The sequence below is a fragment of the Morone saxatilis genome, unplaced genomic scaffold (assembly GCF_004916995.1).
Source record: "Morone saxatilis isolate NCDOM2014 unplaced genomic scaffold, NCSU_SB_2.0 Contig3, whole genome shotgun sequence".
NCBI lineage: Eukaryota > Metazoa > Chordata > Actinopteri > Moronidae > Morone > Morone saxatilis.
Window position 1 is genome coordinate 17,617,852 of NW_023339873.1, and position 26,614 is coordinate 17,644,465.

At 40.5% G+C, this 26,614-nt stretch overlaps 1 protein-coding gene across 1 annotated transcript in view; it reads left to right on the forward strand.

Annotated features, from left to right (window-relative positions):
- Positions 1-14,513, forward strand: part of sertad4 (SERTA domain containing 4) — a 19,113-nt gene extending 4,600 nt beyond the window's left edge. Inside the window, exons 2-4 of the mRNA XM_035674021.1 lie at positions 8,524-8,696; positions 9,507-9,625; positions 11,192-14,513. Of these exons, the coding sequence (XP_035529914.1) occupies positions 8,543-8,696; positions 9,507-9,625; positions 11,192-12,085 (1,167 nt within the window). The 5' untranslated portion in view covers positions 8,524-8,542 and the 3' untranslated portion in view covers positions 12,086-14,513. The remainder of the gene's footprint in view (positions 1-8,523; positions 8,697-9,506; positions 9,626-11,191) is intronic.
- The last annotated feature ends 12,101 nt before the right edge of the window (positions 14,514-26,614 follow it).

A 26,614-nucleotide genomic window follows, 5' to 3' on the forward strand; every position in this document is an offset into this window, starting at 1 on the left:
GCTTCTCCATATGGACAAGAAGGGGGCTATGTCTTGGCTTAGAGTTCTCAGTTACGCTGTGATGATCAACGTCAGACACATCTTTTCTGTCCAGTAATATGGAGTCGAATTTTTCAATTCGTTTAGAAGCAGCAGAGGTACAGGGGCATCCTCTGTACCTTAATGCATCCAACGTGTAGGATTTAGTGGCCTCTAGTGGTGTAGTTGCACATCGCAGTTGCGCAAAGAAATTGCAGTTCAACATGGCGGCCTCCCTGAGCTTTATCGTCTGTAGATAAAAACGTCTCATTCTGAGCTAACAAAAACATAATTCCTATTTTCAGGTGATTATACACTGATGAAAACATACCTATGAATAGTATATTCCATTTCTGCCAGTAGAGCCTCCTCAATGTTACACACTGACTGTAAAGCATCACTAAAGATAGCAGTGCGCCAGTAAAAGAGCAAAAGAAGACGTAAATAATGCAGATTTTAAAAGGATAAAAATGGCATTACAAATATTTTATGAGGTAAAGAATGCAGTCATAATGTAGGCCAGATACTTTGGTGTAAAACATGAAATATAAAGTGCACATTTTCAATGAAAACTTGACATGGTACTGTACCTTTAACTGTATCTAAATTAATACAAAATATGACACAAACAAATGATTATTAGAATGAAAACAACGTGTTGATGAATGAACACGGCATGTCACTATTGTGTAACAGCACCAGAAGAGGGCACAGGGAGTCGTAGTTTTGTGCCGTTAAACATGAAGCACATTCAGTGAACTGTGAAATTACTATTGGCTAACAGTTTTGATCAAAGCCTGACCAACACTGGATTACTGGGGCAGATACCAGTGTTGATGTTTAAGAAGGAAGAAACCCCACTAACAATACACTCTTTTCTCTTTTTTTATATAAAAATATGAATATTTTTGATCTTTTAAATTAGGTTATTATGGAAATCGTATGTACAGAGAATTTTACAACTGAAAAATAAACTAAACTTCATGTTTTTGAATTACTCAACAATATCTCTGGAATATCTTCAGCAATCTCGTTACTTTTCAGCCAACATACACCACAATTAGAGCTGGGCGATAAATCAATTAAATTGATTCATTTGCAAAAAACGGCGTAATGGTAAAATGGAGATTCTCAAACCCCAGGGAAAAGACAGATATGGATAGATAGTTTGTTTGGAAATTAAAATTGAGTTAACAATTTATTGGTTAATTGGGTCATTAAATGATTACATTATCTGATAATGAAAATAATGAAATACACCCCAATTTCCTTTACACTTTATGTGTAAAAAATTTCTTACAAACTGTAAAACTTTTCTGTGTTGTATGTAATTGTTTTTCCAGTGAAATCTTGCTCAATTACACAAATATTTGATGTATTGTGTCTTTCGAAGTAGAATTCAGTCACAAAGGGGGCCATATAATAAAAGATTAAAGGAGGATTTAAAAGGCTCAGCATCAAAGTGACACAGGTGACCAGGTAGCACTCTAATGATACAACAGGTAATCCACATGTGACAGATTTCAATGGCCATGTCCCTGTCAACTCACATCAGCACTCAGTCTTTGTGTGAGCAGAGACAGCAGGCATCAAACTAAAAAAGAAATGCAGGGGAGGCACTGCCAGTACTCAAGTTTTCCCTCTTCCAGAGAGATTCAAATTGCCTGCCGTGAGATCACAGAGCTCTGAGGACGCTCGCTGCTGAAGCTCCTGTCAGGGCAACCACAGGAAGCTCTTTCAAGGCTACGCCCACTTATGCTCTCACTGTGGAGATTTATTGCTTAGATTTGGTCCACCACACAAACTGTCACTGTACACACACACACACACACACACACACACACCTGCCTGTATCTGTACAGGGATAAACACACACACACACACGGGCTGACACTGACAAGCACTGACATTGTCAAGAGTGACTTAGAAGGGTTTTCTCACTTTGTTCATATGCACAAGGTTACTGCCAACGTCCTCCCCAGCACTTTACATATGGAATACATTTCAGCTTACTTCTCTTCTCTCCACCCTCCATTGGCCATTTCTTGTTAACTGTCTGAACTGGTGAAATGAGCTATAAGCCATGGCATGGCACATGGTTCAACATACACTGCAGATTAAACCCATTTAAGTGTCTTCACATTGTCATCCAGTCAGAGTTGATGCACAGGATTAGGGAACCTCTTTAGAAGTTGAAATGAGCTGAGAAACAGCCGATTGTCTGTAAGGATGGCTTACATTAGTGCTGTGGGAGTGTAATTCAGAGCTGTTTTTGATTTCATTTTGATGTGGTCTGTTGGACAGAAAATAAAGTATTTCTTTCATTAGGACTTGACAGTATATCACACATAATCACAGTTAATCCTACTGTAGCGTGGTGCTGGGCGAAATACCAGATGAACTGGTGTACTGGCTTTATTTTCCCAAATGATAGGAATTTTTTATGTACCGCCATACCAGTCCATAGCTGAAACAGCTGCTCTAACTAATTTGTTTCTTACTTTTGCAATAGAACATTTAAGAAATTTCTATTTGAATACGTAAATAGTTTTTATACAGCTATTTTAAAAAAAAAAAATTTTGGAAGCTGTGTTTAAGGTGCTGGCATATATTTTTAGTATGTTACAGTTTTACAAATCAAAAATGTTTGCATTTAGTTTTGTTATATTCTATACTTCTGGTAATAGAATAAGAAACTAAACTTTGAAAAATTAGTCAAATTGGAAAAGAATGGATTGGCACAACATAAGTGAGGAAATTGCAGTCCAGTCATATTAAAATAATAAAATATTCTGGTTTAAACCAGATGACAAGTACATATTCTTACAAGCTGCTACATAAAAGAGAAAAAGTCCTAAAATAAATTTTCCCAAAGACACATAAATGGGATTATTAATTATGGCGATCACAGTTTGTCCATACTGTCGATTTGAACTGATTTAATAGTAGATTTAGTAGATTTAGCAGCCCTGTGTTGCTTTTTTCCATACATTTCACACTGTAAACATAAATACATATTCAATGCTGGTATGCACGTTGTTAGTCTTTATTTAATTTGTGTTCCTGATACACTGGGTGTGTGCTCTTGTCATTTGTGGTAATGGAATATGGCAGAACAAAATCTTACCAACACGCTCATGTCGTCTGCAGAATCCCCTGTTCCGCAATTTATCTGCTTGATGCTGTGCAGTTGTAACGTCGTGACACATTGCATGATTGTGTGTGCCGTGAAGACCCTCCCAGGCGGTCTGGGATCTATTTTGATGTGAAAACCACAGACATGAACTCTTTTCACTGCTATCTATTCCCCTAAGGCTCGGAAACACTTAGTAAAAACCTGGCCAAAAGAACAGGGAGTAAACACTTTACACACACACACACAGTGATACAGCGTACACTCTGTCACACACATGCTGGATCGATTAGCATTTTTGAGGCCGCAGAGAAAAAAGAGAGAACACAAAGTTTATTAGAGGCATGTTTCATGCTCCCACAGAATCATTGAACAAATGGAATCTTCCCCCACTTGTGGCTTAAATATCAGCGTGTCTTTGAGTGTTTTTTATTAAACGTGTGATGAGGGCAAGTAAGTGGAACTTCAAACACTCCTAAAAAGCCACAACTTGCAGAATGAAGATAATGAGCAGATACGCTAAAAGCTTCCCTGCATGTTGTTAACACTGTTCACTGTCAGGCTGTTTATTTTTCAAATAGATTTTTGACACAGGTGGTGGTTTGGGTCATATTTTACCCACCTTAATAACATAAATGCTTGTAACCGGAGACAGCACCACTTTCATCATAAAAACCTGCTGTGGACATTGAGAAAAAATTGGGGCCCCAAAATGTGAAAACAAATTTGTGCTGGTGGCGATACAGTCCTTACGTCTAGGCTAAATGAAAATGGCTTTGCTTAGTCAAACCTTGCAAACCTAAAAACTGTACAAAGTTGAACAGTGAAGCACAGGACAAGGTACACAGCCACATTTATTTTAGCTTATTGCTAATACAGGGGGTGCATGTGAAGAAGGCACACCCACGCTGTCTTTACTAGCTAGGCTCCTTATATGCTTGCTTATAACTCATTTGAAGAGGTGGGTTTTTGACAGCATTGGAGCACAGGCAGTCTGTGAGGTGTGTGCGTAGGGTAAGTGTGAGTGACAGAGAGTGACGGTGAACGGGAGCAGAGCGGAGGGAAAGGTGAGCGGTGTCAGCTGTAAACGTACAGTGTAGGTTACGCTTCGTCAGTGAATCAACGCTGCAGCTTCTCGAGAGCAAACTCAAGCTCCCGTGTTGTTTCCCAACTGCTGGGAAAGTGAAGGGGGTAATCACATTGTTGCGTTGAAGACGATGTCGGGCAGTTTCACTCAGGTGTTCACAGAGAGGAGGTTCAACAACAGGGAAAACAGAAGCCCACTGCTCTGAGGGCCCACAGTTGAACAGATTCTTTCCATTCAGGTTAGGACGTTGTCAGGTGACCTTTGTGTTGGGACATTTTTCCCATTTTTTTCTTTTTTTACAATGGCACCGGAGTTGTGTGGGACTCTTGGAGAAAGCAAAAAAAGTCATTTACTTATATGCAGATGATATTACTCAAACGACACTAGAACTTAATCTTAATCTTAAATGTAAATTAAAATACACCTGTTGTATTAGGCTGTGGATGTAAAAACAGCCTTGTTTGAGGAAGATGGACACTTACAGTAAATGTCTTAAAATCCAGAATCTGACATTAGCAGTTTGGTGCTGGAGCCCTTCGGTTGACTGTCGCGGCCTTAGTTGACTTTCCTTCCAGAATAGTTGAGGACACTACGAGCTGTGCATGTCTGAGTGTGTTGGCCTGTCTATCTCAGCGCTGGAGGGAGGGAGTCAATCACAGCAGCAGAAATCATCCCTGCGGGCGATCTGTCTCCACTCATGACAAGGCTCCTAAGGCACTTATCTTTCCTTCCCTGACTCATTCCTTCCATCCATCCATCCCCTCAGCCCTCCCTCTGTCTCCCCCCCCCCNNCCTCTATTCTCTATCACTCTCCGTCTCCCTCCCACAGTTTGTCTCGTGCCCCGGCACTGCAATTAACTTCTCATCATCAAAGGGTGTAATGAAAAAGAAGAAGATAGAGAGTCAGACAGAGGTAGGGAAGCTGTGAGAGAGGGAAGATAAGAGGGATGAAGCCGGAGGAGACTGAACAGAGGTGAAGCCGTGTCTCACACATACCCTTACACGTGCACGCACACACTTGCGCACACTCGCAGGCTCCTTTTTTTTTTTTTTTTTTTCCTCAAATACACACTCTGTTAAACACAATCACACACGCAGCCTGCACTCGCTCTCAATCACTCTCACATTCCTGCGAGAGGCAGACAGAAAGGGAGAAAGAGAGGTATGATATCCCCCCAGGAGATTTTTTCTCTCCTCGTTCCTTGTTTTTATTTCTCAACCCTCCATTTCTCCTTTCCTCTTTCACAGACGCACACACACTTGTTCACACCGTCTCCCCCTCCTCCTCCTTTTCTTTGAAGAACAAGAAGTATTGCTGTACATGTAGGGAAGCTGCTCAGTTGGTATTCTCATTGTTTTTTTCACCCCCCCGGTTCAGAGAGCTGTCAACTGTGACCGCTGTTGAAAGGATGTCAGCGAGAGGGGGAGAGAGAGAGAGAGACTGGTGGATGAAAGAGACGGTAAAGGGGGGGGGAGTCCCCACAGAGGGCAGAGGGAGTGATGGCATGCTTGTTTCTTTGTGCCCAAGCAAACGTAGCAACAACAGCAGCGAGGGGAGGTGATGGAGAGGAAAATAGCTAAGGGTAAAAAAACAGCTCAAGGGGGAAATGAGAAGGGCCAAAGCTGCTAATTAAGTATGGCACTAGTGCTCACCAACACCAAGGTGACATTTATATTGGCCCTAGTTGGTGGTCCTTGGTGGGGGAGGCTTCAGCTGTGGAATCTAGCTCGCACAAGCGTGGTTTGATTCTGACAACACATTATAATAATCTGTAATGTAACATGATGGATTGTGACCAAAACCGGAACAGTTGACTTTATGGGTGTATAAAGAAAATATTGAAAAATATTGTATCATGATATTGTATTGTTATTTAAAAAATGTTTTTTGCTTTTAAACCCCCAACCCCCTCCTAGATAGCAGTGTTGTAAACGTAAACTGAGAGCTATGATGTTGGATGTTACAATAAGTAGACCGGACAGTCATTTGTCCTTTTTTCCCCAGGCATTTGAATTTTGTGCTACAGCCCTTTCCTCTGTTGACACACACTGTTGGTCTGAGGCAACCATCCAACCAACCAGTAGCAAGTGCTACTGCTGCGATAAGAAATGTGATCCCTCACCAGCTTCCCATCACCTGCAAACACTGTCAACTGCAGTTTTATTTATATCATCAGGAATTTGGCCAAAAAATACTATAATAAATTAATACAAAACTTTAATAATAATAATAATAATAAGTACAAAAGATAAAAACATTGACCAATGCCAGTAATTATGTTTAGCCATGCTAGTGGTGGTGCTGTTTGTCTATCAGATGGTGAGTCAACCAATTTGGTCCAGACTAAGAAGTGTCTTGACAACTATTAGATGGATAAACATTAAAGTTAAACCATGAGGTTGACATTTGTGGGTTTGTTATAAGTGAAATATCTCAACAACCATTGGTAGTAGTCCCTTGACATCCAGTGGACACATTCACGCCCTCCAGTGACCTGCATGCATCTACAACTTCATAAGCTCCACTGCCCAAAAAAGAATTTATCGATTTGAGAAACTGATTTATCTGGCTACATAGTTACCTTGCAAACTGGATCATATTGGGACAACCCGATCACAGTGCTGATCAAATGGGGACTTGTGACTTGCCATAAAGATGGCAGAAACACTACATGGCTAGCCTGGCTAAGCTGAATAGCATGCTCCAGCTGATAGAACAACTGGTGCACTGCCAAAACTGTGCGGGTAAAACTTGCGCTCTTGAATGTCCACATATGTAGTCGACATAAACAGACTATTCATGTCTTGTTCATGATTAAGGAGCATAAAATTGACACATGGATCGATGCGGCATTTTACTGACTTGTTGCAGTTGACTGTTGATGTTAAAGCATGTCCACTGTACCCTTAGAAAACATCAAATGTAGTGCTGTTCTGTGGATTCCATTACTCCCTGTGGCTGGCTAGATATGTTTGCTAAGAGCAGCACTGCCTAAGGTGATGTTTCGCTGGCTTTCAGTGTGTCTGATTAGTCAGTTAGAAGCAAACACTAGAAAAAGCAGCACACAGAAATAAAACTGTTCATCCAAGCAAAGCGGGGAGCTTATTGAAGCGGACATTTTAATCAGCTACCCAACAGGGGTGAGGCTGAGATGGTGTCGCCTCTGTTTGGTCTGTCAAGATTGGCTGTGGGCGATGATATCTGTTCGTGTGGGCAGGAAGAGGAGGGGCAGGAGTTGCTTTGAGGAAGAAAGGTGGTGACAAGGAGGTCCGAAACAGCTGGCTTTGCATTCTGCATGAAGGGGAGGAATCAACAGCGAACCAAATGACAGCCATTCACTGTGATCAAAAGGACGATACAGTTTCTCTCCTCGGATTCAGAGAATCACTGACAGACTCTCAGGCCCCTCGGAGTCTTCACAGTAGAGCTCTGTTTTCAGATTGAAAAAAGCTTAGTTGGCGCACTAGCACTACTCTCTGCCAAGCAATGTGCCCGCCCTAATGTTTCTTCTTATCTGCATCACTTCCATTTAAACATGAGGTGACACGGCTTCATATTATTGTTTGTATTATTTGGAAAAATCAACATGAACTAAAATCAAATACGCACTGTGCCTGTTTGATACCTTTTAGTTAAGTTGTTTGCCTTGTGCACTGGAGCCACTGGCACTCTGCACATCTCCTTTGCTTTCTAGATTATCATGCTGTTGACACAGCTTCCCAGTGCGATTCAATGTGTGGGATCCATTTCAGTGAACAAATTGGTGTCAAACATCTCGCTAACTCTCCTACCAACTAATCAATAGGGAATTCATGGTGTGAGTGGGTGTCATCCCTCCATCTGTGTCCCACTTGTTTCAGTACCACGCATATCACAGAGTCGCCAGCCATCTGCCAATTTCTTAGTGCGCACTATTATTGTCATTCAGATTTGTCATGCAGCTTGCACAGAAGCTGGTTACTCCTCCACACAACACTGACGTATTTGCCAGTATCATAGATAAACATCTTGTTAACATTTACCACATCATTAGGGAAGCATATGCAGGATACTCGTCAGATTTATGGAGATAACTTGTGCTAATGCGCGTAAACAGTTTGCAAACTGAGGTACTAAGATAAGTTACATTAGAAATAGTTAGTAGAAGATTGAGGGGCGCATTGACGTAACTAATGTCACCACATTTTACACATTTCATTCATCCACATATTTGAAAGTGGCCTCGTATGATGAAGGCATATTTGTTTTTAGTCGTGCTGATTTCTACTCTGTTTTTTTTTCCAGACCTGAATAGGAGAGAGAGATGACCCTAGTTTTGTCCATGAATCCTTTTCTGGACCCAGAGGGAGACCCTCCGCTCTCCACATACCAGCCCATATGGGAATCGGAGCGCTGCACTAAGACCTGCCTGTCGAACCCTGCCCCACCATGCAGCTCTGAAGAGCAATTCACACAAGGTATAGACACCAAGCACAGAGCTTTGTGTGTTAATTCATTTATTTAAGCTGATTAGTTATTTTAAAAGTACAAGGATTTTGCACCACATACGATGTACTTAGGTTTGAGACCTAGCAACTAGACCCATCAGTCCAAACCATTTATCAGTATTTGTCTATAATGGCCCTGCTGTCATACATTCTAGTTTTCTAGACAGCCTGCACCCCATCAGTCAAACTGTAACGTTTGAGTGTAGTTAAGGATGCAGTGTTAATGGTGTAGAGAAGCAATCAGCTAATTAACATGGTAGCGGGTCAGCAGTATGTGATCTTGCTTTCTTTCAATTTTCAGTGCAGTTTAGTGGTTCATTTATTGCATTTGCCAGTTAAACTGTCATTTCAGTTTCAAATGAGTTACCAAAGAAACCTGTTGCTCCAGAATATTCTGCTGCCCTTTGGCTACTTTTGAAGTTAAGGTTCAACTCAAGCTTTAAGGTTCAAAGGTGACTGTTAACTGATTAAACTTAAACTTAACTAAAAGTTGTTGTGTATTAATGTTGTGTTTACAGCACTTTTGAGAACTTACCTGATTTGCACATTGAGTCGTTACAGTGCATTTAAATAACTAATAACATTGATTACAGTTAAACAAATAAACCTAGTAATACACATTTTGAACTGTAGCACCACGGTATCCACCTATAATATATTGAGCTATGGCCTCAAAACAAGAAGCAGTTTGTACGTGTAGATTATGAAACATTCAGTAATGCTTAGTTTGTCTTCAGTCCACCAGTGCGGTTGATTTGTGATATTGTTTTCTGTCTGTAGAAACCCCCTGCAGGCGAGTCCCTGATCACGTCTCAGTATCAAGGATTGCCTACTTCAAGAGGAAGTTTGTTGATGATGACGATGAGCCTCCCTTCAGTTTCAGGACGTACTGCCAGACTGTAAGTATGGACACTCTCTAATCCTCACATCAGAGCACACAGTGTATCAAGCCTACATCTAAATAAGTCTTTAACTAAGATTTCGGGCTGCCCCGAATGCTATTTTTTGGACTTCAAAGCTTCATATGAGAAATATATCTGAAGGGATTGATGTGTTTCACCAGTGTTTACTGTAAACTACTTTAATATGCTCACTCTGCTCCTCCTCTTTCTCCCATACACACATGCACACACCAACACCTCTTTCTCTTTCTCTCTGCACCTCACACACTAGCTTGCCCTGCTGGCCTCTTTCTGTCTCTCTCTCTCCCTGTCTCTCCAGCAGTATGCTTTATGAAGTGAAAAAAATGTAAAAGACGTAGAATACCGAAACGATCGAAAACAACATGGTACCAAATGCTGTACTTGGTCCGTGCTGGTAAAGTATCCACAGTGTGCAGGTTTTTTTTAACAAAACACCAGATAACATCGTCCTCTCTCTCTATCTGCTCTGCAAAATGCTAAAATGGGTCACTGGCCGTTATACCTGGACGGCCTGTCCAATTAAAGTCCATGTGGGAAACACTGCGGGATCAGGTTTCGACACGAACCATTCAAATACTGATTTGGACGTGGATTACAATGGCAACGGTTGAAGCTTTGAAGCATTCGGATCAGATCAGATTCAGATCCTTTTATAAACATACAATCTAGGGATGAGCGAGAACACCATTATCTGTATCTGTATCTTTTCACCCAGCTAAATGATATATATTTGTATCTGTCCCCGAATGGGCGGGGCTTACACTAGATGTGGGTGGTGCTTTAAAGTGGGTGGGAGTAACCAAAAGTTGTCCATTTAAGATTAAAATTGATACGGGTTGATCAGAAGTTGCTATATTTATTTCAAAAATATTTACAGAACAGCTTCAGAGCAATGTTTTGTTTTGTTTTGTTTTTTGTATATTTATATTGACAATTATGTACTGGATACTTAGCCAAGTACTCACTCAATCCTACATTTTGAAAAGTCATTTGAATGATGGTTCAAAGTCACTGTGTCCAAATTCACTGTTTCTTCAATATTCTGTATGAGAGACACTCCATAGTTTATTCCATAGTGAGCTTAAGATTTTGGACACTTCTGCCTCTAACAGATGTAGTTTTGCATGTCTTTTGCATCTATTGTGTGATTGTTAGAAGAAAATAGGGAACATAACTTGTTTGTTCAATTGTGTGAAGTTGTAAGGACCCTATATAGGGGATAAATTCTACAACCAGAAAGCCAACACCTAAATAAATTGTCAGTAAATATAGTGCACTATATGGCTATAGGCTGTGATTTTGTTTCAAAATGCCTTTAATCATTTTAAATTTGAATAAAGTTTTAGAGTGTAGGGTTGGTAGATTAATGTTAAAGCGGAAGCATGGTAGCTTTTGAGGGTTTGTTTGCAAATGGATTTGCATTAATATGACAGGACAAAGAAATGAAAACTCCTCCCGCCTACACGAGTATGGTTGCTTAAAAAGGATCTGTCTTTTGTAGCTGAGCAGGTTGCATAGATCTAACAGGGTAATGTCCTTCAGGTTGCACCAGTTTTGGAGGAGCGTGCCCATGTGCTGCGCCTCTCCCTGGAGAAGATGCGATTCATCGACGACCCCGAGGCCTTCCTCCGACGCTCCGTCCTGGTTAACAACCTCCTTCGGCGCCTGCGAGCTGAGATCCTGCTCCAGAGCACTGACTGGTGCTTTCCACCCAACCCAGCATTCACCACGGGCCCCTGCGTCCCGCCACCCAGCACTAACCCCGCTCACCAGGCACTCCACGGAACTGTACCCACCCGGATCTGCTTAGCCCCCCAAGCCGGACCGCCCTTCCGTAAGCGCTTCCGGATGGTCCGTGGGGGACAGGGGGATCTACGCCCTGACTGTGCCCAGACATGCTGCTGCATCTATGCAGCGGCGGCTGCTGCAGGACACTACCTCCACCTCCCGTTCTCCATGTATGACGCAGCGCTCTCCGCCTGCCCGTCCACGCCACACTCGTCCTCCCTTTTCCAGCTGGCTAGCCATAGTAAGTTAGGCCTAACAGTGGCCATAGAAGAGCATGACGACGAGGATGAAGATGTTGAGGAGGAGGAGGAAAACGAAGAAGAAGAGAGGGAAGAGGAAGAGGAGGAGGAGGAGGAGGAGGAAGAAGATGATGAAAGAAGACAAGCCGGGCCTTCCCTTGATGTTGTTAAGGACAAGTCGAGCCAGAAAAGTAGGACTAGGACCTTGCTGGGTCATGCACACACAAGGACAGAGGAGGACAGCAGCATGACGGATAGGGTAGAAGAGGAGGACGAGGGAGAGCAGGAGGAGGAGGAGGAGGAAGAGGAAGAGGAGCAGGTTGTGAGACCTTGTCAGTGGGACTCTGCTGCCACAGAAAGGGAGCTCCACAAGGTCAGCTTCTGGCACCGCAGGGCTCATAGACAATAGAAAATACTTACGAGTCTGTTAGAAAATGTAATGATGACGACAACTGTCATCAGTTGAAGATTATTTCTCCTCACAGCAGATGAAGGTGTGAGCTACCTACACTATAGTAATGCCAAGTCAGCTTTATTTTAATAGTCTAATATACTCCAGGGTGGCACACAGACAAACTCCATTCAACTCTATTGCTAGTGTTATGGTCAGATGAATAAAAATAGACAGATCTTGGCCACTGTTGGCACTGGAAAAACTATTCTAAAGGTTAAGGTCACATATGGCGGGATCTTAAATCCCAAAGGTAAAGAGAAGCTTGCAATTGCACTGTCTCCAAGACCATTTTCAAGCCCCACAGCACAAAACTAAAGGTCTCAAGTGGGGTTTCATATTGGTGCAACGGTCTCGTTTCAGGACCCTAAACAAACCTATAAAATGAAGGGTTGTGGATTTTGGGGGTGTGTGCTTCTGTGCGTATATGTGTGTGTGTGTGTGTTTGCAAGATATGATGTAGCATTTTAAAACTTGATTTTAAGCTGTTCTTTCTATTAAACATGGGTTACACGTGATTATGTGTGCCTGTTGATTTTGACGCTGTCTCAGGCAATGGCGAGCGACTGTGCTGCAGTGGCTGCACAATGTGTATTCAGATTATTTTAAGAGACAACAATCATAAACATCGGAAATGTTAAATCACAAGTTCAAGTGCCTTAGTGTTTTTATAGATACATGTATATTGTGTGTTAATGTAATTGTTCTTGTTACTAAGTAGATTTCTTGCATTCCAAGTGACTGCGTTTGACTAAAACAGGACACAGGCATGTAGTTAAATGCAGGAATTCTTTTAAACGTCAATGATATTTCAAAGCAAAGTCAATTTCCATGCCCAAAATGTGTTCTGTTTGTTTTTACTTCAAAATGCATGTTTTCTAGCGATACCTGTCTTGACAATGCCCAAACTTAAATCCGACTTTCAAGGACAGTTGCTAAAGCCTTGAAAAGCTCAGTGTGTTCAGAACCTCATTTACATTAGTCAGATTTTAGCAGAAAAGGCTAGTTATGGTTTGGTTGGTCTGTCCATTGATGAGGTTTGACCAAAAATATAAATATCAATGAGATACATACATAGTCATTTGAATCATACTGCTGACTGCCAAAACGACCCTTTCCCCCAGCGTCATCACAGATCTACATGTGTAGGAAACAAACCAGAACAGGGCAGACATACAATCTCATTTAGTGGGGTTTTTTTGTATGTATGTATACAAAGAAAAGCTCCAGTTTTTTTTTATTTGGAAGTTAAAGGAACAGTTCGACAATTTATCAAACATTTTTCTCTTTTTTCCCCGAGCGTTAGATGAGAAGTTCGATAACAAAGTTAACTAAATCCGCTTACAGGCACCTCTAGAGCTTGGTAATTAACACGTTATATCTCTGTGGTGTCTCTACTGGTTGCCAGGAAGTTTCTGCACTCGGGCCAAGAAATTGTAAAACCACAATGTGTCATTTTTACACAGATTCATTATCAATTAGTACACTTTAGAGGTGTTGGTAGGGGGATTTTTTTTTTTTCTTTAAACACAGCCAGGCTAGCCATTTCCCTGTTTCCTGTCTTTATGCTTAGCTAGTTTAGTAGCTTCACGTATACATGACAGTAATAGCTATATCTTCTCATATAACTCTTGACAAAAAAGTGAATAAGTGCATTTCTCAAAATGCCACACTATTCCTTTAACTATCCCACCTGCCTCTGTTGTGTAGGCGTCTAGAATTGAGCGTGATAGAGTGAAATCATGTTGGTTGAGCAGTGTCAGCCTGTTTAGGTATAAATTAAAGAAACCCATCAAGGACAGATACAACACAAACCCAGTTTTAATCTACATATTTGAGCCTTTCTGTCAAGATAGCATGATCAGTGGTTTCTAGTTTGTTGTTTCGTTTGGCACTTTGGAAGATGAGGGTCCAAACCCAAACCAAAGTTTCTTTTAAAAAAAGAGGAAAGATTCTATCAGTAAGTCTTTTTGTTTTGTTTTGTAACCTACCTTAAGGTGCAGGAATTGGATGGGCTCAGCGGGGCTGTTACAGTAGGTGGAATTATTCCTATCATTTTATCTGAAGTACAAAATAACAGTTTGCATCCTGACTGTTTTGGCATCGGTGACACATCTACAACTAGATAAGTACAACTACTAACGAGTACCAGCCCATTTAACTTTGTTTCTCTAAACCCTCAATGATAAAACCCAGTGATTATCAGTGGTATTTTTTAAAGATGAAAAAAAAAAAATTGACAAAGCAATATTTGTTTCTGAGACAAGAACATGTAACTGCATTGTCTGTAATTAAAAACAACAAAAGAGCCAATCTGCTCTGATGATTTTATGTGATGTTCTGTGAAAAAGTGTAAAGATCAGTAAAAGAAATGTTGAAAAAACCTCTTGCTTCCTCCTTTATTCCTTTACAATGACAAGTGTGTGTGTGTGTGTGTTAATCTAAGCGTGTGCATTGCTGCTTATTGTCTTTGCTTCCCGTCCTGTCTGCTGTGCAGTGGAGTGCAGTGCCACAGCTTATTGCACTCGCCAAATGTCTCTCAGGTGTCACTTTGCTGCTCAATTCTTGTTAATCTTTCTGACATTACGCTCAGAGCAGTCACCTCCACACTCCTCCCTGCACTCCCTGTCGTACCTATTGTCCCTGCACTATTCACAAAACACACAGACCCTCATTTTGTCCCACACAACCTTAGAAATAATGCAGGGGCAATTAAAAAAAAATACTCTCCCTCACTCATGATTACTTGTTATTGTGACTGTCAAAGATACTCTGTGTACGCTGTGTGTGCATACGCTGCATCCACCAGCATTACTGTGCTTTAAGTTAAATGTTACTTTGATCCAGTATTAGTGCTCACTATGTGCACCCTAATTACTGGATTATTTCTAATACTGCAGGTTTTGTATGACATTGCCCCAGCTTGCTTGAAAGCAGCTAAGCCATTGTAATACAGATTGCAGAGAAAGAGAGAGAGAGAGTGTGTGTGTGTGTGTCGGTAGGATGTTACCGTGTGAAGTGGGGAGGTTAAATCACGGGTCTGAACATCTTGACAGCTCTGTTGCGAGGTGAGGATGGAAGATCATCTTTTGACGACACTTCTGCCGCAGGGGTGTGTGTATCCTGCCGCTCAGCCCCCATCGTTCTCTGCTCCTCCTTCACATTCCTAGTCGTCTCATTCACTTGCACTACCACTACTTCGGTACTGACTGAATTGTAATTTTCGCTAAAATTGTTAGTTCAACCTGAGAATGTTCGATAATACCAATTCACGAATTTATAAACAACATTTTAAAGAGCCTTAATTTAAATACTTTTCTTTTTAGTATTATGTATGTATGTTATGATCCTTTTTAATTCCATCACTTTAGCTATGTATTTTTCAACAGTTAAATCATTAAGGCTAACAATTTGAAGTATTTATTCATACTTTTAGCTTTTCAGGAAAAACCTTTAGCTATATAATTCAAACGCCATTCATCCATGTTTTCAAATTCCCTGCTCACTTTTTAAAATTTCGCACTCCAAATTGCACAGTATACGTGTTATAGGATGAGAATTCTTTTCTAATTAGCTCATCCATTTCTATTTTGTCTAATTATTTTAAGATGGCTATCACAATCTTCTCCACAAACCCCCCGCAACTGTCAGAATACCCCTGGGATACTAGTACCCCTGGTTGGAATCACTGTACTACATAACAACCTATAATTAATTGAATTTTTTTTTATTTAACGTTCACTAACCACTCATACCTGATTAATAGGTGAATAAAACTCATTACATAAATACCATGTGAAATGGCCAATGTTGGTCATTGTACAGCTACGTTGTATGTTGTGGCTGTGTGTGTGTGTGTGTGTGTTGTGTGGTGTGTATGAAATACTGAACGTATGTTCTGCAAATAACACAATGTCTCCCTCTTTCTCTTTCTGTCCCTTCACCCCTTCTTCCCCCATGGCCCAAGGCAAAGACTGCGACTCCTGCAAAACAGACACACACACACACACACACACTACACACACACAACACAACAACAGACACACACACACACAAACAGACACACCACACACACACAACACACACACAACGACACAATCGCAGGCCGAGTGCTGAGGAGAGGGGAGCTGTCATTTGTCAACAAGGAACTTTGGCAGCTCACCGTTGCCATGGGAACTGTCTGTTGCTGAGGACTGGTTTTGCATCACAAGGTCCTCAAATTGGCTCCAAAGCCTCGGAGGTCCCACCCCTCCTCCACCCGACTCACCTCCGTCTCTCACAGCTTCAGACATATTGTCAGGATTCTGTTTTCTTTTTTTTTCTCTCTGTTCTGCTGTCTTCCACCTCAGAGACACAATTCCTCCGTCTCATTCCCCAGTCTGGTTCTCTCATTAGCAGGGAGATTTGTATCTGCTGTTTGATTTACATCAGCGATAGATAGATAGATAGATAGAAAAGATTATGATACACACACAGATAAGATAGATAGATAGATCTTCAAAAATCTTCTATTGATTCGTTTTTTCTATAAAATGTGACATCCTAAAATGTCTTGTTGTGTCTGACCAACAGTCTGCAACCAGAATATGTTCAATTTATATTGATATAAAATGACTGAAATGATTTATTGTAAAAAGTTTACTTTCAATCAGCTAATCGACTAATTGTTTCAGCTGTGAACTCCAGCATTTGACTATCCACAAAAGGTAGAATTTAGGGGCCAGATAATACCTAGAGTATTGATACTACAAATACTAAGTTTTTGAGATACCAAGAAAAAAAACAATCATCCTTCTCATTAGACCACATTCTGGCCACATGAATACTGTGCTTAGTGCTTAGTGCTGCTGCTGCAGAGAGCACTCATTGTTTATTATTAAAAACTGGAAATTCCTAATGTTTACTAAATCATTGTATGGTAATGAAAATGTATTCAGGAGCCTTTTCATTTTTCCTATTCAGTAGCCTATAAATGAAGAACCTCATACATCATGACAAATGGCTCTCCGGTATTGTGTATAACAACATGTTAGCTGCTTTAAATGCAGTGCTATCAATATCACTGTAGACCTGGTATTAATTGAAATCAGATTTCCCACCCATAGGAGAACCTGCGACTGTAGCATCTTCAATAAGATTTGCATCTTTTACTCTCTCAGTGTCTTTAGGATGTGGTATAAGGAAATATTGCAGATCTTCAGGAACAAGCTCTATTATTGTTGAGTGCTGGTGAGCGAAGATGAGTGACAAGTAAGTATCCCGTTATTACAATTATAAGCCAAACCACTGTTATCATTGAAAAACTGAAGGTCCTGGGTAATATAGAAATCAGATAAAAGATGATTTGATACCAGTTTGCATGGTTGTATTAGCTAACAAGGACTACAGCAATCATTTGCCCTCTGCAAGTGCTCACAGATTATTATGTACTGAATTTTCATCCATCCATGTCACTGCAGCTCAAGCCCTACAAGTCGATCCCCATAGGATCAATTTGATTCAGCTTACATAACAACCACAGCTCTCTGGCTGTTGTTGATGTTTCTGGGTCTCTCCCTCCAGCATAATGCGCCTGTATTTTCAGTGCAGAAAGAGGCTGTTGGTATTTGATAAACACTTGCAATGTGTAGGATGTCCTCAATCCTTGTCTCTACTCCCTTTCCCCGCCAGTGAATCTTTCACGCTACCAAGACAAAGTTGTGTATAAATTGTGTCTGGAGATGAAAGAGATGCATTTTTTTGGCTGTGACACCTGAATTTGAAGATTTTTGGCCTATTCAAGTGAAAACTGTATGTAACAGTAAATCGTCGTTCTGGCCTATCAATAAATTTTGCTGTTCCATAGCACAGAATAACCATAAGAGAGCATGCAATGCAAAGAACCCAGAAACACGTCTAGATTGAATCATTTCAAAATAAAATAACATTTTTAGTAACAGATTACACTGGTAGCTATAGTTGCTCTAATTCTCAAACTGACAACAATATCTTGTTGATAACTGGAGTGTAACTGTCTTATTTGCTATTTGTAATTCATCCAGTAACTAGATCACTGACTTTGATTTAAGCCTAGTTGGCTGACACTGTGGTTGTAGTGATTTACAGCGTAAATCCCAAAAGACCAAGTGATAAGAACTAAACAGTAACCGTCTAAAGATGAAAACCAGTTTTTCTCCATTAATAAAAAGTTGTCTACCATTTCAAAACATGCCTGGAACATACAATACACCAACTTTATTTATTTAAAGCTGCACAAATCAATATCAGATCAATAGACTCCTAGTAAAAAACCTAAAAAGAATAACCACCCAACTCTGCAATTCCCCTCAGCTCTATGGGGCATTTAAGTGTTTTTAGTGGTCCACTGTCACTGTTCTTTCTCTGTTTCCACCCAGAACAAGCAGCTGTTTAGAAAAAAGTATTGATAAAATTATTGTACGTTAGCAGACAACAGACAGACAATGTTAGCGTCTAATTGCTGAACATAGTGGAGCATAAATGACAGCCACAGACCGAAATGAAATTTGAACACTTAATTTGTTTACTCATCAGCTAATAAAAAGTGATCAGGCCTATGAAATTGTGTACCCTATGTAAGTGACATGTTTCTTTGTCGTGGTATCTAAATATGCTGCTTGACTCTTTGATCACAAACAGAACACAACTGTCATCTAACCTTGCTCAAGGTCGCAGTTATGAGCTGTAGTATTAATTGAACTTCATTTGTAGTCTTTGTGCTGCCATGATAATCATTTCAGAATATATATAGAGATAATCTGACATTCAGTCCCTGTGACATTTATTTTCTCCTCCCGTCAGTGTTTAATCACTGTTAAAAGCAACTTGTGTAAATGTTGGTGTGACATTGCAGTGAGGTTTTAAGGGTGCATAGAGAGTGAGCATTAAAGATCCAGGTCAGAGGTTTGAGAGTTACACCAGTAGTATGAAGGGGAAACAGGCAAAGTAAAAAGGCCACACCCTGTCTGAAGACTGATATCTTTGGCAATAATTCACAAGTTTCCCTTTCGCGGCACTGAATCACTCTCCTTGTTCCAGCATGTAGTGGCAATGAGGCCTGACGGACCTGAGAGAAAGAATTAGGTTAAACGTTGGAGGAGGGGAGAGAACGGCCTGAGAGCATCCACAACATGTCCTCCTTTAACCTTGTTCTATATCTGTCCTGCCGCATCCCCGTTTTTCCTCCACACCAACTGTACTGTGTAACCCCTGGGCTCAGCTGATAAGCTAGACATCTCTCCACCCCTGGCACACTGTCCTATTACCTCAAGTCATGTCCTTTTCTGCTCTGCACCATCGTCTCTTTCGTCTTGTAAAATTGATAGGGAACCAGGAAGGATGGGATGGAATGACAGAAGTATGAAAAACTGGCAATAGAGGAAGACCTGGCAACCATAGTGAGGATGTTAGCTTTGATCTAAACCTTTAAGTCTTTCCCTGCGTGTACCAACCGTTTTCACTCTTCACTTCTGACTTTCAAATGTCAAAAGAAAAAACCTTCTTTCCTTCTTGGATGCAGTGATCACACGAGGCAAGCCAGGTCATCTGTGTCTGATTAATGCCACTCTCCTGGTCTCTTGGCTTGCTGTCTCCGACCCAAAGGTTTGACTTGAAACGCAGCAACTGTGTTTTCAAGCGCATATGAATATGAGTGGTGCAACCACGCTGAAAGATGTTGCTGGCAGAAGGAATTCTGCAGGGCACTTTAACAACATACAGCACTGTAAACATCCTTCGCCTGTGATACTGTCCAGTGGAAAAATCATCATCCAACATCCCCCAATCAACAAAAAACAACAAAGACCAAAGCATTCATAAATTCCAAATCAAGTTGCGTTCATAACAATACAAAGACTCAGCATGCAGACAGATTTGGCAAAACATCTATTGATTATATATGTACAGGATCATTTTCTTCTTTCATATGTTTTTCTTTTGCATAAGCGAATGCAGAGAGCATTTTTATGGGCTATAAAATCAGCAGCATATCTCATGATTTTAAGACCATCAAAGACAATCCTTGAATTAACAGGGTTTATCATCTGACTGTCCATTGTCACATGATGACAGCTTAACCACCTTAATGATAACTGAGCAAACTCCATCAGCTGATGAAGACAGTGAACACTGAAAGAAGCTAGTAAGTGGACCTTAAGTTTACTTTTGGTTTTTTCTACTTTTTCCAAGGCCAGTAACACTCAAAATGATTGTTGCTCAAGGCAAAGCCACGAATGCTTCCTTATTCTCTGCCACCTTGTGACAGCAGTGAGTTTGAACCTTATATTCGACATTTGGGGAATTATGCTCATCCACTTTCTTGCCAAGAGACAGATAAGAAGATGGATACCACTCTTATGTCTGTATGATGAATATGAAACTACAGCCAGCAGCCTGCTTGGCACTAAAGCTGGAAACAGGTGGAAACAGCAATTCTGGCTCCGACTAAAGGTAAAAATAGTTTGGCCTATCAGCAGTTGTAAAGCCCATATTAGTTTAATTCAAACAAAAACCAAAGTGTAAAAACTACAATTTGCTAATTCACAAAGCTGCTAACTATAGCTTGCCGTACAGACATCAGAGTGGTATTAATCCCTCTCAAATTCTTGGCGAGAAAGAAAATAAGCATATTTCCCAAAATGTCACAGTATTCCTTTGAGCTAAATGTGGTTTGGTAAATCAAACATTGTGTGATAAAGGAGCATACCAGTGTCTGCCTCCTACTGCTGCACCGTCTTTATGATGTCGATGAAAGCGACACTTTCACATATTGAACCTCAGCTTGTTTTTCAGCTTCATTTACAGCTGAAATGTCCACAAAGAGTTTTTTCACAAGCAATTTGAAAATTTCACACACAGTTCATCCAACCGCCACTGACTGTATCAAGATAAGTGTAAATAGAGATCTCTCAGTCTGCCAGCATTCATCATATTAAAGCTATGACTCAGATCGCCCTCTGACTCACTTCTACTGCTCCTCATAGCCTCAAATAACCTGAAACTCCAGACTCTAATTGGCACGCAAGCTAAATTCTTATTAGCTGGCCTCTTTGTCTTCTGTGTTTTTGTGGTTACTTAAGAATTATGGTTTCCAGTGTAACTAATTAGAGTCCAGACAAACAAGTAGCTCTTTCATTAGGATAGGTCAAAAGTACATTGTTGAACCATATACAATACCATTATAGTTCATCTGAAGAAAACCCCAATAATGTAGAGTTGTCATTCCAGTCTTGAACAGTTAGATTTACTACCAGACAAAGTTACTGTGGTTCTTGGGTGGGTGCTCTTTTTTGCTTTATTCATAACAAAACTGTTATGAATAAGCAGAGCCATACTGAAAATACTGATGTACAATCTTCTTTTACAGTAAGTTGCACCAGTTTTTCATGTCCTTTCAGTTATACCCAAACCTTTAAATTAATTTGAACTAAAGGGCAGGAAATATGCGTCATTTAGTGTTATCACTGTTATCACTCCCACTCATAACCAGGGTTTGAATTTCAGCCATAGAAAAACTACCGCCCACATATTAATTTACCAGTGAAAAAGCATTTAAAAAGCAATGTTACCTCAAGAAAAGAGGAAAGAGATTAAAAACATCTTTAATGTGATTTTCCAGCGGCTTTATGAAATGTATCAACAAACTGTTGTACAGCAAAAAGGGGGGTTTGTTGACGGCATCCTCTACATATTCAATACAAATGCTGTTTGGGTAAGTCAAAACTAAATTTCCGGTCCTTCCTGGAACACAAATCATGGTTTTAATCTCCAGATAAAGCAGAACTTCTCAGCTTGGCGAGGGGAGTCAAACAGAATAACTTCCCACAGTCCAAACAAACACAAATTGGCCAATTTTATGACAAAAGAAGACTGACTTTCAACCACAATGCTTAATTTATGGAAGATGGTAGTTGAAACAATACCAAAAATTCCACTACAAAACTTTCCTCTGGTAGTATAACTATATAGCAACCACACAGTCAGATGAAAACATTTATCCTGTTAAGTTTATGTTCTACACTGCAGAGAGAAGATGACATGTAACAGATTGTAAATGGCACTACAGCAGACTGACACTAAACATAACTAACCAGCATGAAGTCATTTATTATACTGATAGAAAATAATGAGCCATGTATGATTTCCAGGCCAATAACAAAGAAGAAAACTGTTTATGGACCCCAGTATGCAGGAATACTCAAATACACTAGGCAAAAATAACACAAAAATAAAACTGCATGGGTTTTGCCCCAAAACTGCATGGGATTAGCATACAGTTGGCATGTCTGCAAAGGGGAGACTTGTGGGAATCCAGGTTTTCCATCAGCAAAATTTGGAATTATTTAGTTCCTTCCCAACATGTTAGCACAGCATGGTTGGTAGCAATGGATGCGTTAGGTCATCCAGTTTCATATGATACCAGTATCTTCACTTTAGCTTTAAAACGAAGCCCACTGCTGCCTGACGCTGTGGATTGAAAGAGGTAGGGATAGCGGGGTCGTGTTTAGGTGGCCAGTGCCGTCCCAGGACCCCCCTCTGGACACGCAGATTCATTACTGTTGGCAGGCTTCCAATAGATGAAAATAGTCTATGTAAATGTGAAAGTTATCTGGAAAAAAAATAATGTGGGTTATGACAGAAAAAACATGTACGTTGTCCAACCTCCACATCTGAAAGTTCAAGTGCTGTAAACCTAGCAAGCATTACTTTCTAGCCTCTGATTATAAAGCAGCAGACTTAAAGACCATGATACTGTCTGTGACTGTGGTATACAGTAGGTGGCAACACTGTAATGGCAGCTTGTGTACTCCTGCCTACAATCTACATTAGTCTATAAAGAAAATAACCTATTGATTGACTTATCTCTTTAAAATAATATCCAACTCCTTTTTAGTTTTAGTTTTTGGTCTCTGTAGACCCCAGAGAATCTTCCCTTAGCACCAGTTTCAGCCTAACATCTGTTATGCTGGAAACTAATGGCAAGACTGAAATTTGCTGTTGATATTCATGGTGTGTTGGGAGTGATTCCTAAGGTTTTGGTGAATTTTTCTCAGCAGCATCGGGAAGCCAAATTTTCCCCATTGTGCACAAAAAAATTAATTACATTTACTGAGCACATTCATCTGCATGTGTACCAAGTCCATGTCACACACTTGGGAAGTTTTCTCAGGTAAAACTGACTTAACATGTGAAATATTAAATTCTGATGGAAAATAATACTTACATACTTATATTAATGCATGAGTATTGCTTTTCTTTACGTCATTGGGAGTTCACCACCATAATATTTAATGACTTAGAGAGTAGGATTTACCTAAATCCTTCCTTAACATTTAAAACCTGTGGAAACCTTGAGCTTCTGAAGGAGTGACCTGCCAGGAGGAAAAACGTCTCTCTATGAAAACTTTATGTAATGATGTCCATACGTGTGTGTGTGTGTGTGTGTGTGTGTGTGTGTGTGTGGCAGTGCAGGTTGTGCTGTACTGTATGCCATTAGGAGACCTCACCATGTGGCAGCAGTTAGGAGAATGAGTGTAGTTTCACTGGTGTGCAGAAATGGATATCTACCCTGCCCCCCCGCCTCCCCATCTCAGTCTCTTTGGGCAAACACTTCACCGCTCTCTTTGGGACCCACAAAGCCTCCGAACAATAGACGCAGTGTACTCAGGACTGTCACGGAAATCACCGCAGCGAGAGCTCGCCTGTGTGTGTGTCTCTTTTGTGCACATAAGAGTTACACCTTCTACAAGTGTGTTTGCGTGTGAAATTGACATCTGTATGTTCGTTTCTATATGCGAGCAGGTTTGTTTGCTTGTGTGTGCAGACTGTGTCATTTCTCAGAGAACTGAAGACACATTCTTTGAGTGGTGGGCGGCCCAAAAGGAAGCAGAGGGGCTTTCAGATGGTATGACAAGGTTGCTGTTTAACTTGGAGAGCCTTACTGTTTATTTCTGTCTAACCTGTGGCAAGCTGGAAACACTCTCTGAAAAGAACCTGGAGGACTACTGGGAAGAAAACCAAGCCTCGGGCATGAATGGGAAGTTGGGCGGAGGGGTAGATGCAGACAGAAAGAGAGGGAGAGCTCACACACCAAACATTTTTTAACTGAAGGAAAACAAACCTCACTAATAGGCCTGAGAGTCATAACCGTCATGACTCCATGACTGCACCCCTCTAAAGAACAGTCCCATTGACAAACTTCTGGGTGACACACACTCATATGTGTGTCTGTGTGAATAATACACGTGCAAATACACGCTCATACAAGTGTGTGTATGTGTGTGTGTGCGTGTGTGTGTGTGCTGTAGCTACATGTACAGTAAGGCCACAGGACAGTTTATTTAGCCATAATTGGAGATGTGGCCAGACAAGCTACAGTAGAGAGGTTTGGCTCACACACACACACAGAAATGTTTCATCAGTTCAAATTGCAAACTGCAGTTTGTGCGATGACAGAAAATCTTCTCTGTACACAACAAGTGGGGTGTCACAACTAGATAGAAATCCTAAAATGTTTCCTGCACGTTTTCATCACCTCAACCAAAGCACACACTGATGAAATAACATTTAGCATGCTGACATTAACGTACACAAATTTTACATTTTACACCAAACTGCACAAAGTTCCAGTTCATGCAAATCGGGTGAAATTAAGAGTACCATTATTTTCCTAATCATATTTATTACAGTAGATTTATGGATACATTATTCCTGCTTTCAGGCATATACTGCTCCCTTTAAATTTTACCACATAAAAAATTAACATACAGAGAAATGAAACTGGCCTGAGCCAGACATATAATATTTAGTCCCCTTTATTATTATGTTTTTTCAAACTAAAAATTATAAGCTGCCCTTAAAGGATCCCATGATCCCTTTCCCAGTATCTGTTGTTACTTACTGTGTCTAATATATTTCGTTTTCTAATTTATAATAAGTTAAATAATTATAATAATAATAATAATAACTTATAATAATATAAATTCATATTTTTTAAGTCTGTCTTAATATACTCACATGTACATACATACATTGACAGTGTTGCTGGTCGCTGTAATGATTCTTTCTGTCCATCATGAGGAGATTCTTTTCCTAATGTGATTTCAGTGTACGAGACAAAATCTTCAGTCTATGCAAAAATGCATTCTGAAGTTCAGTTTAAGCTTACATGAGGGTAATATTAGGGATAGTTTTAATATGAAATCAACTCTTTGTGCAACTGTTCTGCCTCTGCAGCTCAGAAAGGAAACAGGTTAACAGACTGCTGAAGCCTCATATTAACTTTAGACACGTTTGCACAGTTGAGGACTGTGGATATTGTTCCTCATCACTGACATTGGAAGTGCTTTAGCACAATATGGAACAGGTTGCATGATTGTTCTGACCTTAAACTCATGCACAATAGGTATGTGAGCATTATTTTAAGATAAACTTGAAAAAGTGTGAACCTCTCCTTTAACTTGCTGCATGCATAGAAAAACTGACTCATCCTGTGCAGTGTATTATAACAATAACAAACATGCAAACTCAAGTTCAATTGAGAAAGTGCTTGAAGGCCCATTATCTTTTGTTTTGACCGCTTTTTTATTGAAAAATCCTCATGGGATTTAACCTGCAAGTGAAGAGTCATCCTGTAATAAAGCTCTAAACTTTAACTGTCTCTGCACGCTCTCAAAGCTTAAGTTGCAAATTGAATACAGCTTGAATTTGTTTTGTCCTCCTGCTTTCCTTTGGTTATAAACAAACCATGTTCATTTCCTTATGTTCTCATATGCGTGTGTGTGTCTGTGAAGTGTTGTGCGAGCTGGTGAAACCAAGAGGAACTCTGTCATTTATTTGTTTCAGGACCCAAAACAAGCTAAGCGTTGTCCAGTCGCGGGCCTCCAGCCAGAGAGCTTCCTTCACTCGCCAGGCTTTATTGTTCTTCAGGCCCTCTCTGCACAGCAGGAGGATGTTGTCTGTTTCTTCGTTCTCTTACCGGTCCTTCTCCACGCACACACACACACACATCCACACACACATGCACACAAACACACACTGAGTACAGACAAACACACACCATTCATGTGGGAAAGAATGGGCCCAGTCTGGATTAGGCTATTCCCCTGCGTAACACTAGACAAGGCATTCAATATCTCCAGCCTTCTCTGTCCAAACAGTGTCTTGGCTCAGGCTGAGTGGAGAGCTGGAAAATCCCAGAGCTGCTGTTGAGTTTTTGGTGTGACCCACTCTTTTATTATAACGACTCTATAAATGCTTACAGACCCTCAACTTGGCCCGTCCCGAGCAGGGATCTGAAGAAAGCCCCCGTTACACAAACACACAGACATTATGTACACGTGACGCCAGTGGTGAAGAAGTATTCAGATCCTTAACTTGTAAGTAAAAGTATCAATACCACACTGTAAAAATACTCTACAAGGAAAAGCCCTGCACTCAAAACCTTACTTAAGTCCAAGGTATTATCAACAA